General features: G+C 50.3%; 1 protein-coding gene across 3 annotated transcripts in view; it reads left to right on the forward strand.

Moving 5' to 3' along the window:
• The window catches only part of ACTN1 (actinin alpha 1), a 93,192-nt gene that overhangs the window by 46,912 nt on the left and 28,679 nt on the right, over positions 1-17,601 (forward strand). For all 3 annotated transcript variants that reach the window (XM_037832460.1, XM_037832458.1, XM_037832459.1), the window contains exons 2-7: positions 3,302-3,416; positions 6,816-6,935; positions 11,230-11,316; positions 12,884-12,971; positions 14,130-14,208; positions 16,962-17,043. In XM_037832460.1, coding sequence (XP_037688388.1) covers positions 3,302-3,416; positions 6,816-6,935; positions 11,230-11,316; positions 12,884-12,971; positions 14,130-14,208; positions 16,962-17,043 — 571 coding nt within the window. The remainder of the gene's footprint in view (positions 1-3,301; positions 3,417-6,815; positions 6,936-11,229; positions 11,317-12,883; positions 12,972-14,129; positions 14,209-16,961; positions 17,044-17,601) is intronic.

Below are 17,601 nucleotides of genomic sequence, written 5' to 3' on the forward strand. Positions count from 1 at the left end.
GCAGCATGGGAGAACCGGAGTTCGAGCCTCCAGAGCAGGCCTGCCCTGTGCCCAGGGAGAGAGCGTGCTGGCTTGACGCGTGGAGCGTCCACGGGGCTTCCACTAAGCTCTCTCCAATCACGTCCACTAGGCCCCCCTGCTGGGGCCCCCCCAAGGCTGCAGCCACAAGCACAGCTGTCTGCTCCCCCACACCACATTTTTTGCCATCTCTCATTAACACATCGGCACCAGTTCAAAACAAGTTCTCCAGACAAACTAGTTATCTGGGAAGCTTTGAGGGGCTGGAACCAGGGCAGGCGGGCTCTGACGGGCAGACGGTAGGGGCTGGAGGTAAAGGGGAGCCTGCCAGGTGGGAGTAGAGGGGCTAGTAGGCTTTTCCCTCCTTCTTAGGATTTATTGAGCCCTTACTGAATGGTGGACACTTTGTAAATCTTATCTAGTTAAGCCTCCTGATTTTTATGAAGCGCTGTTATTATCCCCATTTTACTGTTAAGGAAACTGATGTTTAGGGAGGTTAATCTGGAGGTCACAAAGCTAGTAACTAGCGGATATGGGATTGAACCAGAACTGGCCGATCTGATCCCAAAGTGCATGTCCTCAATCAGTTAGTAACCTCCACCAGCTCCTGCTTTGGCCTGAACTTCATGGTGAGTGCTGCTTGTTGGCAAAAGGTTCTTTTCCTATTGGGGAAGGGCTTCGGCCTCCAAGGCAGTAACCCCCTGTGGGGTCCAGAGCTGGGGTATCGGGGCCTTTACAAAGCTCTGTTCCCAAGGCCTCCAGGCCTCCGAATCGGGGCTTTGTGTGTGAGACTTGAACAAACACAGGTGTGTTTATGTCTCCCAGGGCTCAAAGCCCGGCTTCCCCAGGAAGTGAGGCTGGCTGCTTTCAGCAGTACTTTTCCTCTTTCAAAAGCAGTCTTTTTACAAAAGCCAGCTCTTCTTCCTTCCTCTTGCCCGCAGCCACCCTCCACAACTGGGCAGTAAACAGTAAACAGCCTCCACCTGTGGGGACACCAGGCGAGTCCCCTGGGAGATGCTGGCCACTTTGGACCTGAAATAGTCCCTTTGTTGCTGGGGCTGATCCAGTGCCCCTTGAGACAGTAGATGACGGAAGGTTGAGTGTGAGCCTAAAAGGTGTGGTGAGAGCAAGGTGCTGTGGGAAGATGGTGGTAAATAAGAAAAGACCTCCCCTCCCCCCACAAATGTGAAGGTAAAATGTGATGACACCCAGATAAAAATGCAAATATGGAAAGATGATCTCTGGGAGAGAAAATGCAAAAGTAAAATAAATTATATTTATTTAAAAATTTTTATATCCTTTAATATTGTTTCACAACAACAAAAAAGTTATGAGATGAAAAGGAAAGCTAAGTATCAGGTTTGCAATGCTAATGCTAGAAGGGCACCACCCCCATCCCCGTCAGTACCCTTCCTTACTTACCCTGCTGCATCCCTCTTCCTCCAAACTGTCCTCTGCTTCCAGAGGCCCCCCTAAGAGTGCTGTTTGTCCCATCAGGCCTCTGCCCTGATATCACCCACAAGGTGTGGTTTGCACTTCCTGGGACCTCCCAGCTTTGCATTTGTTCCTTACTTAACACCTTTTACTCAGTCACAAATTTTTACGTCTACTAGAAAATCCATTGCACAAGGGTGCGGATTGTTTGCTGTTCTGTTCACTGCTGTATCCCTGACTCTGTGCCTGGACTCTAGGGATAGAAAGATGAAAACATTAAGTCCCTACCTTCAGGAGCTCTCAGGTGGTCAGCGGGATGAGGGAAAAAGGAGAGGTGGTGGCGCTGAAAATTGGCCAGGCAATTACCAAGCGGTGGGATGTGGGCAATGATGGATTTAGTGCAGGGTGCTATGGGTTTCATGTGTTCAACCCAGAATGGCAGGGGATTGTCAGGAAGCCTTCCTGGAGGAGGTGGTGTTTAACCCACTATTGAAAGATAAACGTGCATTAGTCAAGCAATATATAGAGAACATTCCAAGCTGAGGAAGCAGTATATTCACCCTGCCCACCTCCAATCTGTGTGCCTGTCTTCCCAAAGCTTTGGGATAATACACATACATACCCCCTATTCTCTTGATCATGGGAGTGGGCTGCATACAGAATGGAGGTATTTGCAGGGAGAGAGAGGTATCTTGTATTGTAAGTTCCTAGTGAGAACGATTAAAAGATGAGGCCCAAAGTTAAGGGGAGGTGTCACAGTGCTGCCTCCAAATCCCCACTTGTGTGTGATTGATTTCTCCTTGTCTCTCCATCCCTGTTCTTGGTCACAGGCTCTTCAAGTCTTGCTTGTAAACCTAAGTATCCATTTCATTACCCCTAATAATCACTGGCATGATGTGCCTCCCTCCCCCTGCCCACTTCACATTGGCGTTCCCTAAGGGCAGCTGGAGAGAGAAATTGAGGTCTATACTTGTTCCCCGTATTTGCTGTCACCAGTTCCTTGTTTGAGCCACCAGGTGGTGCTGTTGACACAGAACAGCGTGGTTGGTGGCTGCCTGATCCTGATCTGTTCATTGTAGAACAAGCTTCAGTGTTGCTGTTCTCTCCCACAGAGGGAAAAATTAATAAATTGATTGCCTTTTCATGTAATCTCTTTCAGATTCACTTTTTGGAATTCCTCCTCTAGTTTTTGCAGCTAAGGTGCCCCCCTTCGCCTCCCCAAATACACACCCATACACATTGGGCTACTTACCTTTCTTTCTCCTTAGCCTGGCACCATGCCTCTCAACTTTGTCCCCAACGAAACGTAATCCATTCCCTTAGCTAGCTGCCAGGTGGAAAGGATTTAATAAACTGATTTACTCTTAGGTGTTAATGAGTCTTAATATGTTACTCTGGTAAAACTGTGAAGATTGAAACTAAGTCTTATAATCTAAGAGATAAATTGCCAAGAATGGAACTGTGGCCCTTCTAAATGTGAGTGGGGATGTTTTCAGAAGACTTTGGTAAGGGGAGAGGTTAAAGGAGGTGCTGCTTTATCCACCCCACTGCTGCCCCTGCGAGCTGCTTGCTCTGTGTAGGGCTGTTTCTCAGTTGCTGTCCCCATGAAGAACAACCAGGCTGAGAGTTTATGGGCTCTGCAGGGTGGGTTCCCACCTTCTCGGGACCCATTAAACATGTTTGTCCAGTGAGGATGACAACACCAGCCTGCCCAGTGCCTCATACAGAACAACTAGGACGGTGACACGAGGCAGGAGGGTTCTGGGGACCATTGAGGCCCTTGTTGGGGGGCCTCTGCCCACATGACTTGTGGAGAGACTGAACGCTTGCCCTTCTTTCCTTTGCACAGACGTTCACTGCGTGGTGCAACTCCCATCTCCGGAAGGCAGGTACACAGATCGAGAATATTGAGGAGGACTTCCGGGATGGCCTGAAGCTCATGCTGCTGCTGGAGGTCATCTCAGGTGAGGTGGACCATTGGCCATGGGTCTCCCAGGGCACAAGTGATGCTGGGCAAATCACTGACCCGGGATAAGGTGCTGCCTGCTGGATTCTGCTATTTTGAGAACGCTGCCCTGATACCTCTGCTTCTGCACTGAGCCCTTGGTCATGGCCAGCTTTGGGTCTTTTGAAGGAAATTGGGGATGGCGTAGATAAATTCGGGAAACCAGGGCTCATTCTTGGCTCTGCTGCCAACCATCATGTGTCCTTGAACAAGTCACCTTGCCCTTCTGCCTCAACATTCTCCTTTGCATAAGGAAGGGGTTTGAATGATGGCTTTGGAGGTCTGAGGTCCCTTCTCATCCAAAAATGCTAGGATTCTATGGTCAAGAATGCAGTTAAGGATGACTGTCTCCAAACCTTGGCTTCGTACTGCCTACCTAATCCAGATGATCCCAGGCTCTTATCCAGCCCACAACTAGGGATTTAGATGTCCAAATATCTCGAGGGACAGCGCCACTTGAATGCACAGCTCAGCTTTCTTAATGGATATCCTTCTCCACCATCCCTTAAAGATTGGTGGTCCTCAAGATTCTAGCCTTGGTTTATACACTGAGCAATCTCAGCTGCTCTCTTCATTTTACCTTCCACCTTGATGCTGATGAGTCCCAGCCTTAGTTTCCATCCAGACATTTCCCATGAGCACCTTCCTCCCCCTTAAATACTGATCCTCCTTGGGCTTCTCCATTCAAACTCGGCATGTCCAAAACAGTGCTTAACACTCCTGGCTCTAGCAAACCTTTTTCCTCCTGAAGCCTTTATCTTATCCTCGATAAATGATCCTGCTGTCTATCCAGTCTCCTATGCCTAATCTAGGAATCATCTTAGCTCTTCCTTGCTCTGCTTTCCAACTTGGCATTCAGGTTCTGTTCATTCTCTTTCCTTTTTCTGTAGACCATGGCATCAGTGCAGGCCTTTGTCAGCTGACACCTAGCTGATACCACAGAGGCCTCCGACCAACCCTCCTCCCAGCTCCTCTCCTCCCACTGCCCTCCATCCGCTATGCTGTAGCAGAGTGATTGTTTGACAACCCAAATATGGTCATTCTGTTCCCTGCTGAACACCCTTTGGTGCCTCCCCAGAGCTTTGAGCATGCAGTCCCAATTCCTTAGTATGGTTTGCAGGATCCTTTGTGAACTGGCACCTGCTTTGTTTCCAAATAACCACTCCCCAAAAGATATGAGACCCCTGCCAAGCCAGGAGACATGCAATTCTTCCCAGATGATGTGCGTTTCTCTGACCTACGCCTTTGCACAGTCTCTAACTGCCTTCTAGAAAGTCCTTCCCTACCTCCTCCTACACTACCCCAATGGTTTTTGTTTTTTTGTTTTAAACTTGGCATTGCTGTTTTTCATCCTTCAAAACACAGCTCAAGGATTTCCTTCTGGAAGGCTTCCCAGACCTCCCCACCCCAAATCTGAGTTGGCTAACCCCTCTCAGTTCCTAACATCTCACGAACTCCTCTCTTATGTCATTCACCATGTGGTACAATCACTCTTGACTCACTTAAGTTTAGACTGAGCTCCACTCTGAGCTCCTTGGGGCAGGGACTGTCTCAGCTTTGGGTCCCGCGTGCTTACCATTGTGTTTGCTGATAGGCAAGGCTCAGGAGTTTGGAGTGATGGATGAACGGAGCTGGCTTGCCTCCAGTGCATTCCCACGGGGTGGGATGGGCCTGCCCCCAAGGGGAATCCGCGCACTTCTGTGAGGCAGACTTGTCACCCTCTCAGGCCTGGGGAAGATCTAGTCACTGAGTTGTTGCCTTTTCCTCCTAAGCATCTTTGGGGATGGGTGGGATGCTGTCTAGAGGTTTTCAAAGTGTGGTCTCTGGATGACCCACACTGGAATCAGCTGGGCTGCTTGTTCAAAATGCAGACCCCACCGGAGACCTCCAAACTCAAGACACTTAAGGGGAGGAGAAGGGGGTGCACACTTACAATTTAGCAAGTTTTCCAGGTAATTTTTGTGCTGGGTAAAGTCTGAGAGCCACTGTCCTAGGCTTGGAAGCCTTTTTCTCCTCCCCTGTCCTCGTTCGAGTTCCCGCTCAGCAGGAGCAGCCATCCAGGGAGGGGTGTGGTGCTGCCTCCAAACATCCTAAAGGGAGGTAGCCCCTGCAGCATCTCCTCTGAACAGAAGCATGGTGGGGTACCTGGCTGGAGAGGCCAGGCAGCCGCCATAGTCCCTGGAGAGCAAGGGCCTTGGAAAACCACAGGTGGAAAGTGATTTAGTAGTATAAAAACCAGCTGTGCTTCCTTGGTGGCTGATGTGCCAAATCCCATCTGTGGCAGGAAGTCTGCTGTCTCCAGAAATTGGCGGGCCTAGCTCTGTCTGGGTGGGCCTGGCCCAGCATCATGGTCCCACCCTCTCAGCCAGACCATGGGCGTGCTGGGGGGCAGCTGGGTGGTGGGTCTGGAGAGCACGACAGGCACAATGTCCTGAGTTTCAGGCTCTAGGGTGGGTTCATCCTTCTGGAGTCTCTGACCTTTTGGGCACCCTGGAAGCTATGGGCCCCTTTGCCAGGTGTGGACACCTGTGTTGCATATATAAATCTTTACGTAGTTTCAGGAGGTCCCTGGATGCCAGTTTAAGTCCCTTGTTCTGAGATAAAAGTGCTCTTAATGGAGTGTTTGGAAAACCAGCTCCTCTACCCCTGTTTCCCTGCAGCTTCTGACCCTGAAACCTGAATAGCAGAAGCTTCTTCGTGGAAGCTGGAGGCATGGGGAAGGGGTGGGGGTCTCAGAGGACAAGCGATAGTGGAGGGTTGGCTTGGAGCTGAACCGTGGATACTCAGGGGAGGCCGTGTAACAGGATGAGCTGTGGTTCTCATTGGGGAGAGGGACGCTGTGGGCAACTCCATTAAACACCCAGGGAACTTTTTAAAATGCTCTAGAGTGACACCCCTCCCAGGGCAAAATAGTCTGGACGAGGAGCTCAGAGGCTTTGCATGGGCCATTCCTGCTGCCTTGCTCGTCATTCCCTGCGGTCCTTGCCTGGCTGCCTACTCAGGCCTTCCCTGACCACTGTCTCAATTCCTTCTTCTTTTCCTTCCTCCTCCTCCTTTTTAAGAGCATTGAGCCTTCTTGGTATTTGTTCATTTGTATGTATTTATTTATGTAGTTCTCTTTTTAAGGTCTCACTTCCCTACTGGACTTTGTAAGTAAGGAAGGCAGAGACCTTTCTGTTTTGTTTCCCACCATCTTCCTAGCACCCAGTCAGCCAAGTCCTGGGCATACATTAGTGGCCAAATGAGTAATCTTGAGGGGAGGAAAGCAGGATGTGCTTTGGATGAGAGTGTCATGAAAGCATCCCTGGCCTGGGTAACAGCATCTCACCCGCCCTTTCCTCCGTCTTGGTCGAATCAGGTGAACGCTTGGCCAAGCCAGAGAGAGGCAAGATGAGGGTGCACAAGATCTCCAATGTCAACAAGGCTCTGGATTTCATCGCCAGCAAAGGGGTCAAGCTGGTGTCCATTGGAGCTGAGGGTGAGTAGTTCCTGCTCCCCAGTAGTTCCTGTTCCAGTGGAGCCTGGTTTCCTTGGCTCTCTCTGCCCTGACTCCTGGGCTGACACATTGCTGGGAGCTTTTGGAAGTGGGACCCTGAGCGCCTCCATCTGGTTGACCTGTGGCATCTTCATTTGACAGCAGCACTTTCCATCCAGCCTTAGCGCCTCTCCAACCCCTACAAAATAAAGGCAGTGGAGTGAACGACCTGGAATGGCTCTCCTGGAGGGCCAGCGGTGGTGCCACTTATCCTGACCGAGGAGCATCCTGAACTGCTGGGGCTGTGCCGTGGGGACCAGACATGACGGGGGCAAGGGACCCTCAGACCTTTGAGAGATTACCACATAGAAAAAGGATGAGACTTTCTGATTGACCCTGAAGGGCAGAACCAGGCCCAGAAGGTTGACCTCCTGGGAAGACAGATTCTGGATAAGATGCAGAAACTAAGGAAAGGGAATAGGTGCTCTGGGAAGGTAATGAGCTCCCTGTCCCTGAAGGTGTTCAAATGGGGGCTAGAGGCAAGGAGCTTCTATGAATCAAGAAGGGGTTAGAATAATAGATCCTTTAAGATTTCTTCTACAATACTTGATTCTAGAATGTCTAGACTTGTTGGACTTTAGACTTGACCTGGATGAGAGGTTGGGAATTAAGCAGGGGAGAGATTGAGAAGGAGTTTTTATTTTGAGATCTTCGAGGAGGGAAAGGTTAGGGGCTCTGGGTGCCCTGAATTGGCGTGGTCTGTGACTTCAGATGGAGGGGGCAGCAGGTCTAACAGCTAAAGCATTATTCTGGGAGGTGGTGACCCCCTGGTGCTAGTTTTTGTTATGTTGAATTCCTTCAGCATGTAATTCAGTCCTAGCATTGGGAGAAGAGAGAAACGGGATCTGAATAAACACAGGACCTGAATAGCATCATAGCCAGCTGTAGACCAGAACAACAGACACGCAACACACATGCCACTGCTTCTTCCCACAGCTGTGGCAGGCGTTGTCAGTCCGTCATCATGGCTTTTTTGCCACCGAGCCCATTTGTGGGCTTTGAATCCTTTTGGACCCAGCATTCCAAGAGGCCCCCAGAGAGAGAGCTGCCTGTGAGATGGGGCTGGCTCTTCCGGCTCCAGTCCTAGAGATCCCTGGGATGACTCTCATTGGGAAGGGGAGCCGCCTTGGGGAGGGTTACACCCTGGAAGGGGAGTCAGGTCAGCATTGGGGTGTTAAATGAACACACCCAGTCTCTTTGCCCATGGAGTGAAATGGCTTCTTTGTTATGAGTTAGAATTCAGCAGGCAACAACCTCTTGGATGGGAGCGGAGGGGGGGGTGGTGTTAGGGAATGGGGAGAGGAATAAATAGGAAAGACCGAAAAACAAGGCTGCTTTCCTCCTGTGGTGCTGGGAGGGCCTCCATGAGGGCAGATCCCCAGATCCCCGGGCGCCAAGCTCAAGGCCAGAGGGTGGCTGAGGGATTTGACCTCCACAGAATGAGACAGCGTGGGAGGGCTGCTGGGGCAGGTGGCAGCTGGCACCCCAACGCTACTCTCCTGGGGAGGCCCAGCTGCTGCATTACCACACGGAGCCTCTTATAGGCTTGAAGAAAATTCCCCTTCGTTTTGGAAACCCCCGTGCATAAAATTTCATACCTGTTTTTTTTCCATGAACCTCCCATGTTATAAAGATTTTTGCAGCATAGTTTTTCATGGCTGTGTTAGTTAGTAATTTCTTTGTTGAGTGCAGCTGTGCTCTGCCCCACCCCTGGGGTCTGTCCTGGCCCTGTACGCGCCAGTTTGTGCTCTCAGTGGGCTCACAGCAGGCCTGTGTGGCCTCGTGCCCGGGCACCCTCCTGTGCACCCATAAAGTGTCCTCTCTTTTTTAATTCATTCAGTCAGCAAATATTGATGGAGAGCTTTCCCTGCATCCAGTACTATGCTGGGCTCCACGCAGAGATGCAAAGCAGGAAAAATCCTCACCCTCATGGAGCTTATGTTCCGGAAGGAGGAGAGAGAAATCACACAAATACGACATGTCAGATGGAGAAAAATAAAAGCAGGGGTGCAGCAGGGTGGTTGCAGAAGATCTTGTTAAGAAGTTGATGGATGGGCAGAGATTGGAGTGAGGCGAGGGGTGAGCCATGTGGCTATCCAGGGAGGGGAGCTGCAGGGAAGCCAGTGTGGCTGGAGGGGCCTGGAGTAGGGGCTCCAAGAGGCCCAGCTGGCCAGACATAGGGGCCTTGCCACCACGGGCTTTGACTCTTGGGTGAGATGGGAGCCACGGTGGTTTTGAACAGAGGGGTTTGAGCAGAGGTCTGGGATTTACTCAGTCACTCCTTGTACGTGGGTACAAGGCACACTCACTCAAACGACTTTCCATTTGGGGCCATTATGAATAACCGCAACAACAAACACCTTTATACAGAAACTTCACTATGCATTTCAGATCGTTGTCTAGGGCTAGATTCCTAGATAGAAACGTTGAACGTCTTTAAGATGCTTGCTCCCTGTAGTCAAGTTATTTCCCTGAAATTTTTTTTTTTTTTTTTTTTTTTAGCTAATTATAGTGGCAGTGCGGTAGCCTGTTTAGCATCCAGGTGTGTGTGTGTGTGTGTGTGTGTGTGTGTGTGTGTGTGTGTAATTCCGCTAATTTAAATAGCTGGGACATGGTATTTCTTTGATTACAGAGGGATTTGAACATTCTTATGAATTGGTTATTTGTATTTCATAGTTTGTGAGTTGTCTATTCATGTCTTTTGTCTATCTATTGAGGTTTTAGTGTTTATTTTGTATCAACTCTTTAAACATTACAGATGTTGAACCATTGCAAGACACAAATAAAAGTGCAATTTTAGGATATCAGACTTTCTTCACAGAAGATGATTCTATCCCCTGCCCTGTGCTCCTGTGACGTGCTCCACAAAGTGCACGCTGGCTGACCTGTTAGTGAAAATGGTTGCATATTGCTACAGCTCCCTGTGTCTCTCCAGCACAAGCCCTTGGACACAGTCTGTGCCTCTCTGGTGTCTGGGGCATTTAAACCTCCCTGTTAGCAGAAAGTTACATGTTGTGCCATGTTCAAACTGGGAGCTCTTTTCACTTTGCTCAGGACCCCAACACAGACTCAGCAGAACCCTCGCTGCCCGGGAAGCAGCCGCGGCCCGGCATCACGCGATGCTCTCTTCCTTGTTGGTCACAGAGCAGCAGGCAGTTTTGCCCTCACTTTTGAGAAAGGAAATAAGATCTGAGAGTATAACTTACTGAATGGAAATCTACTCTTGGTTACAGGGTTTGTGGGAAATAAACCTTAGTGCACCTGAGCTCAGGAGTAAAGGACTCCCTGAAAGTTTCCCCTTCTCATGGTTCAGTTTGGCCTCCCCTAAAACAATTTTAGATAGGAAAAAACGATATTCTTTGGGTGCCTTGCCCTTAACTGAGAGTGCCTTACTCACCATGGGGCCAGTTATCATCTCCTGGTCTAGAAGCAGGTGAGAGGGTGCAACTTTTGAATGCCACCTGCTCGGCTCCCAAGGCTATAATTGAAGACAGGGCTTATTTGTATTTGAATTCTCTGACTCTAGGCCTGAGGGAAAAAAAAAAAGAGAAAATGGAATGTGTAGTATTTTAAAGTCTTAAAAAGTACAAATCAGGCTGCACATCATGGGGTATCCTTTAGTTCTGATCTTGAAGCTGTGGATTGATTTTTTTCAAAAATGTTATTTTAACACCCAACTAATTAATGGCATTATGAGGTTGACTAGTGACTCAGTAGATCATGCAAGATGCAGTTTACAAAACTTTACATTTATTACCTTCTGTTGCTCTCACAGCCTTTGGTGTGCAGGTGGCTGTTTTGAGAGCTGTGCTTGCATGGAGGTCCCCAGCCTGCAGAGTTGCCAGAACATTTGTGGTGGCTGAGAACCCCCCTTCCCTCCTACCCCCACCCCGAGCCCGTCCCTGCCTTCTCCATCAGGCTGCCAAGCACCATTCATCTTTTATGAATATTTATGCATCTTTTCTGTTTCCTTTCCCAGTGGTACCCACTGTTTCCAAGTAGAATCGACCACACCCTCTGTGCCCCAAATAGATTTCTTTCCTGATACCTGTGACACATGATTACACTTTTTTTTTTTTTTTTTTGCACTAACTTTTTAAAACATCTTTTCCCTCTACAAGTGGAGCTGTGTAGTCCTTGATCCCCAGCCTGGGGCATGGCACAACGTGGGTGCTCAGGGGCTAAGTCTGTCCCTGCTAAAACCCCATCCTCACGTGTCCTGCTGCTCTTTTGGTAGAAATCGTGGATGGGAATGTGAAAATGACCCTGGGCATGATCTGGACCATCATCCTTCGCTTTGCCATCCAGGACATCTCCGTGGAAGGTAGGCCACTTCTCTTTCCAACCTTCATCATCTCGTCTTCCTCTCTGTTCTCAGCCTAGAGAACCTCCTCATCCAGGGCCATGTTCTGAGCTTCTTACCTGTTTCTGGATACCTGCCTCCCCTCCCAGTCTGTGTAGAGAAGTAAGAACCATCCGGGGTGCTGGTCCCCACAGTTGTGTTGACCCCAGGGAAACTCCCCACTTTGGGAGAGTATATTGTTAAGGCTTTCCCTGGTGCATCCCAGGGGGGCTCTCGGGTTGTTAATTAGAAAAGACAGGGAAATAAATAGGCAGGAGAGCGTGCTGGGAGGAGGAGCTGATCGCGGGGCCTCCACTTTGCTCCCACAGCTCCCTCTGGGGGCTGCTTCGCAGGTTTTCAACGGGCAGCCATGGTCTAGGGCAGGGATCCTGCTAAACTTTGGTTCCACATTCCAGCAGTTTCTGAGCTTTATGTCGGATATGTGTGTATTTATATTGTGATAAACATCTACATTTGTGGATTGCTATAAAATGATAAAACACATACCAAAACTAATTTTTAAAATTTTTAAAAGATGAGATAGAGATGAAATAATTTAAAAATTTTTTTAATTCATTTTAATGATACAGAAATCTTCAAAATATTTTTTTTCAAAGTAATTTTTTTACTTACTTATTGGACTTACTATTCATGGCTGAGGTGTTTGAAAAGACCCACAGTGGTCATTTAGAGCACAGTTCTTGTTAATGATAATGGATGTGAATCAGCTTTTCCAATAGCTTTCTTTATCATTTTGATTTTGGGGCTGACTTTTCGTCACCTCTGATTAAATCGTTGTTTTTCTCTGATGAAGCATTAGTTTGCCACTGTGTTGTTTGCTTGTGCTTGGCTTGTATTATTGTTTTGCTTAAAGCCATTTTAAATCTAGTTTGTGAGTTGACAGTAAGAAAGATGGCGCGTGAACCCACTTCCCTGGGTACACAGGAAGTGACCTCATAATGAGGGCTGTGGGGTTCCCGGTCCCTCATCTTATACACTGTTCTGTGCACAGCACAGAGGGCACCAGTGTCGATCCATGTATTAAATATAAGGAAACCTTGGTTTTTAGATGAAAACTAAATGTGAATAGAAGACATGATGCTTTCTTCCCACAATGCTGTGTGCACTCCCCAGGGATCCCCTCTCTGGAGATTTCCTGAATGTTTTTAGGTCACATTTTCTTCCAAAATGGCAACCTGACATAGGTTCCCTACCATTTCATTGAATAAAAGGGGGTTGGGGGAGATATTCTGAAAGTTCAAAAGGCCAGAATCTTGGTATTTAAATGAATAATGCATCTAGCTCTTTGAAAGACTTCCTAGTTAGTTTTTCTGTTTCGCAAATAACTTTTCAAATGTTGTCAAGGAAATAGATTTGATGGCTGTATCTTCCTCCTTCCTTGGTAACGGCAGGGTTAGAGTCCAGGGACCCCCTCCGTGGACTCCCTGTTGAGAGAGTGTGGGTCCTGTGGGCCCCAGGGGGCCTCTGTGTGCCCACACCCCTCCACGGAGCCTGCCCACTGACCCCTCTGCCCTCTCCTTCCCCATAGAGACTTCAGCGAAGGAAGGACTGCTCTTGTGGTGTCAGAGAAAGACAGCCCCTTACAAAAACGTCAACATCCAGAACTTCCACATAAGGTGAGTGGCTGGGCTGTCTCCTTGGCTGGGTCAGTGCCAGCTCCAGAACAGAGCAGAGGCCCTTGTGAAAAGAAGTAGCCATTCTTGGGAATGGGATGTTACTGTCCATTTGAAGCCTGTTCCGGTTTGCTAATGCTGCCGTTTTGCAAAACACCAGAAATGGATTGGCTTTTATAAAGGGGGTTTATTTGGTTATGGAGTTAAAGTCTTAAGGCCATGAAGTGTCCAAGGTAAGTTACCCTGTTGGTACCTTCACTGAAGGACGGCCATTGGCATCCGGAAAACCTCTGTTAGCTCGGAAGGCACGTGGCTGGGTGTCTCCTTGCTCCCAGGTTGCATTTCAAAATGGCGTTCTCCAAAATGTTGTACTTGAGGAGTTTTGTCCTCTCTTAGCTGCAGCTCCTTTTCAAAATGTCACTCTCAGTTGCTCTGAGGTCCCTCTGTTTGTGGGCTCTTTTTGTAGGACTCCAGTAAACTAATCAAGACCCACCCTGAATGGGCGGGGCCACGTTTCCATGGAAACATTCAATCAAGAAGTCACACCCTAATCAAATGTGCCACTCACATTTGGGTGGTCACATCTCCATGGCAACACTCAATCAGAAACTTCCAACCTAATCAACACTAATATGTCTGCTCCCACGAGATTGCATTGAAGAACACGGAGTTTTGGGGGACATAATATATCTACACTGGCACAAAGTCCAACCCTCCCATCCCCCAGCAGTGTCTTGGACATGGCCTGATATACTTTTGGTTGAGGCTCATGCTACTGGGAAGATCCCCCAGGTAGAGTACCTGGAAGTTCCAACCTGGGATTCTGGAACAGAGTAGAGTAGAGCCACTGGCCTTGGTAGGACTGGACGCAGCAGGTTTACCCCTGCTTACCACCACCCTCCACTAAGTCTTTACCTTGGGATTGTGGCAGGAAAGAATGTTCCTTCCCATCTCTACTTCTCCTAACTCCCGCCCCGAAGAGTTATGTATCCTCTCTGGACACAAGTTGACCCTGCTTACAGCGTTGCCCGGAGTTGGTGCTCAGGGACAGTGTGTTGAAGGGATGCAGGGAAGGACCCATGTGGTCTCTTGAGAGGCCCCCACTCTGCTGCACGTTTGGCCTCACTCACCAGCTTGCCCATCCTCTTTCTCCCCGGGCAGCTGGAAGGACGGCCTTGGCTTCTGTGCCTTGATCCACCGACACCGGCCTGAGCTGATTGACTACGGGAAGCTGCGAAAGGTACATGTGCTCACCTGGCCTCCTACTGCCAGCTCCCAGCCCTGCTGGTCCCTGGCGGGTGGGTGGGGAGGGAGGGCAGAACTGAGCCCTCTGTTCTGAGAGCCCAGGGCCCCCCCAGCTGAGGAGTGCCGGCCCCTTAGACTGGCCGTGAAGACCAAGGCCCTTCTAGAAGTAAGCAGAGACCCCTTCACTGTCAGCGCCAATTCATTACTGTGTGTGCATAACACGTGTGTACCTGTGGGGACACTCACAGGCCAACAGGAAAACTGCCAGAAACGTGGCAGCAATTCTGTTAGGACAATGCAATTATATGTGGTGTTTTTCCTTTTCATTTTTCGTTTTTGTAGGGTGGATATGTTACTTTCGTACTTCATAATATTGCACATTTTACAAGGCATTTTATCCCAACCTCATCCTGAACTACTGGGTGGTCTTGGGCAGGTCGCTTCACCCATGCATTTGATTTTCCTCATTGCTGAATTTTGGCTGTGCTTTTCTTTTGATGCTGCTTGATTTCGTCTATGCCTCTGGCATGAATCTGCTGGGTGATTTTCTCCAGCGTGTGTGGGTTTCTACGGAGCAGATGAACAGGCGGGGGCTGTGTGTTGTGTTTCTAGCCTCTAGCTGGTTCTTGGCGGCTGGGCAGGTTAAAGGACACTTGGTCTAGACCTTGGAGAGCCCTGTCCCGGACCGCTCTGACCGTCCTCACAGTCTTCCCTCTCAGCCCATCCAGGGCTCAGAGGCCCCGTGGCTGGGGCGTCTTGGGAGAGGCCCCCCCACTCCTCACCCCCACCCCAGTTGTTGCTCTGAAGCCTGGGTTGGAATGTTGCCTGTCCGTGCCTGAGTCTCTTGGCGAGAAGGGCTTCTAGGACGTGCCAGCACTGGGTGTCTCTACTTCACCTTGCGCCTTGTGTTCAGCATACCCCCATTCTGTCTGTGCCCCCCAGAAGGACCTCTCCTAATTCCCAGCGGCTAAGCAAGGCTTGATGCTGCCAGTGCAGGAGTTGCTCTAGCAACCCAGGGTGGAGTCAGGCCCACTGTTTTGGGGGTGTCAGTGAGTCAGCTGCCAATAAAGGATTTGTGAGGCTGGAACGGAGCAGGTTCCTGCCCCCTCCATTCACCGGAAGCCCGGCCTGAAGCTCAGGGCTGAGGCCTCTGCCCACCGGGAAGGGCCCTCTGGAGCCCCCTACACAGCCCTGTGCACAGCTGTGCCAAGCTTGGACGGGAGAGTGACCTGCCCTTCCTAAGCAAACCTCTTGGGGGTGGATGAGGGGAGATCCCAACCCTCTAACTTGGCTGCTTTGCAAGGAAAAAAAATAAAGTCAATTTGAGGACCCTCCTGACCTCCCTGAAAATTGTGTGGCCAAACCAACAGGCCAAGAGGCAGCTCTTGTTTCTTTTAGAGGCATCACCTGCCTCCTTACTGTTCAGCCGATGCGCTTTGGTGACGTAGGCATGTGTCTGCGTCCCTGTCTGGGTGTGCTGAGGGTGGCACACTGTTCCCCACTCCCATAGAAAGCGGGGCCTGCTCCGGCTGTGGCTCAAGAGTCCCCCATCCTCTCCTCCAGAGACTTAAAGAGCCTCGGCCATTTGGGAGGTGGGAGTCCAGGGGACCGGGATACCGGGCTTGCCCTCTCCCCACTCTCTGTCCTTCTTGGTGTCTCTTTATTTACTCCTGTCCGTTTCTCACTGCCCCTACCCATTTCTCCCTGTGTCACTAGGTCTCTGTCTCTCCCTCTCTTTAACTCAGTAGCCTCAGTAGATGGTGAATTCCAGCCCAAATCCCAGCACAGACCTGGTCCCAGTGGAACTTAACACTTTCCAGAAGCAGGAGGTTGCAGAGGTGCTTGGGAGTGGGGGGGACCCAGGCTGACCGGGGAGCTCCTCCTTCCTGCGCCGGCCTCGGGGTGGGTGTGGGGCCTCGTGGCCCCCGGGACTTGCTCAGCACCTGGGAATCGAGTCAGCAGGCGGGTGCACACCCGGCGCCCGAGAATGGCAGCTGCTGTTGAGGTCCTGGATGGAAAGAGCTGCCACTGCTTGGCAGTGCTTTTTGTCATCTGGGCTGCTGTTGGAGAGTCTCCCAGAAGGACTCCACCTTGTCTATTTTGAGCAGTTTCCTCCTTAAAGTGTCCCAAGTGAATGCATTTATCCCTTCGCTAGCTTGTAATTCTCACTTTAGCAAATGGGGAAACTGAGTCCTGGAGTGACAAAACTTGCTTGTCTTAGGTCATTCTGGAGTCAAGAGTAGAGTGGGAGGTCCAGCAAGAAACTCTCTATGAGAAGCCAGAATAGGCAAAGGCTGTGGCCATCTGGAAAAGCCCCCAAATTCCATGGGCTTTTGAGAGCCCCTGGTCCAACTCTTGACTTACAGATGGGGAAAGTGATGCTTATCCATGAGCCCGTGCAACCTGCTGGCCGCTGGGAGAGCCCAAACCAGAAGCCAAGACTAATGGTGGCCAAATCAGTGTCCTAGCATGCATTTCTTAGCAGTTCTTTCCTACCCACCCCCCCCAGCTCAAGCTGCAGGCCAGTATCCTTTACTCCATTTCTTCTGACAAAGAAACTGAGCCTTGAAAGGATAAAATATCATTCTGCACCCCCAGCCAGGGAGCCCTGGCCCCTGAGGATGGAGCCTGGGAGGGGCTGTTAGGAAGTGCTTCTGCCCCCCAGTTCCAGAGATCACCCAGTTGGGAGTAGGCCCCGACTTGTGGCTCTCATTTTTTCATAACCCCTTCCTCTTCTTCTCCCTCCAGGATGATCCACTCACAAATCTAAACACGGCCTTCGATGTGGCAGAGAAATACCTGGACATCCCCAAGATGCTGGATGCCGAAGGTGAAAGGGGCTTTCCTTCTGGGCCCCCCGCTCTTCTCTCCACTAGGGTCTAAGAGGGGTGGGTCCCAGCAGCCTGAGACAGGAAGGGAGAAGACCTAGTTTTCTGGAGCCTCATTTGAGCAGCCCAGGGTCACCTGCCTGCCAGAGACTCCGGAGTTCCCTGAGGCTTGGAGGGTGAGTGGATAGCTGAGACTCCATGCACCCTTTGCCTGAGGATTGTTCTCGTCTTGGAGTCAAGGTGTGGCAGGCTCCGGGATGGGGTGTTCTCTTGTGGTCCCCCTGGCTGAGATGTGCCCTGCAGAGGTAAACGGCCCCAAACCTCTGAGCTCTGGGCTGGCTTGTGGGCTGCTGAGCTTAGCCTCCTCGCCCTGCCCTGGCTATGACTAGGGCCTGGGAGTGGTATTTGGTCCAGTTTCATCAAGGTCTTGTAACCTTGGACGCTCAACTTCTTCCCCTGCCTTCTGAGAAGGGGGCTAGAGAGCCATGCCTGGACTCCTCAGACCCACTCGTTCCGCAGATCCCAGCCAGAGGAGGTGGTTCCCGGGCAGGAGTTAGCAT

Source organism: Choloepus didactylus, chromosome 4 (genome assembly GCF_015220235.1).
Source record: "Choloepus didactylus isolate mChoDid1 chromosome 4, mChoDid1.pri, whole genome shotgun sequence".
Lineage (NCBI taxonomy): Eukaryota > Metazoa > Chordata > Mammalia > Pilosa > Megalonychidae > Choloepus > Choloepus didactylus.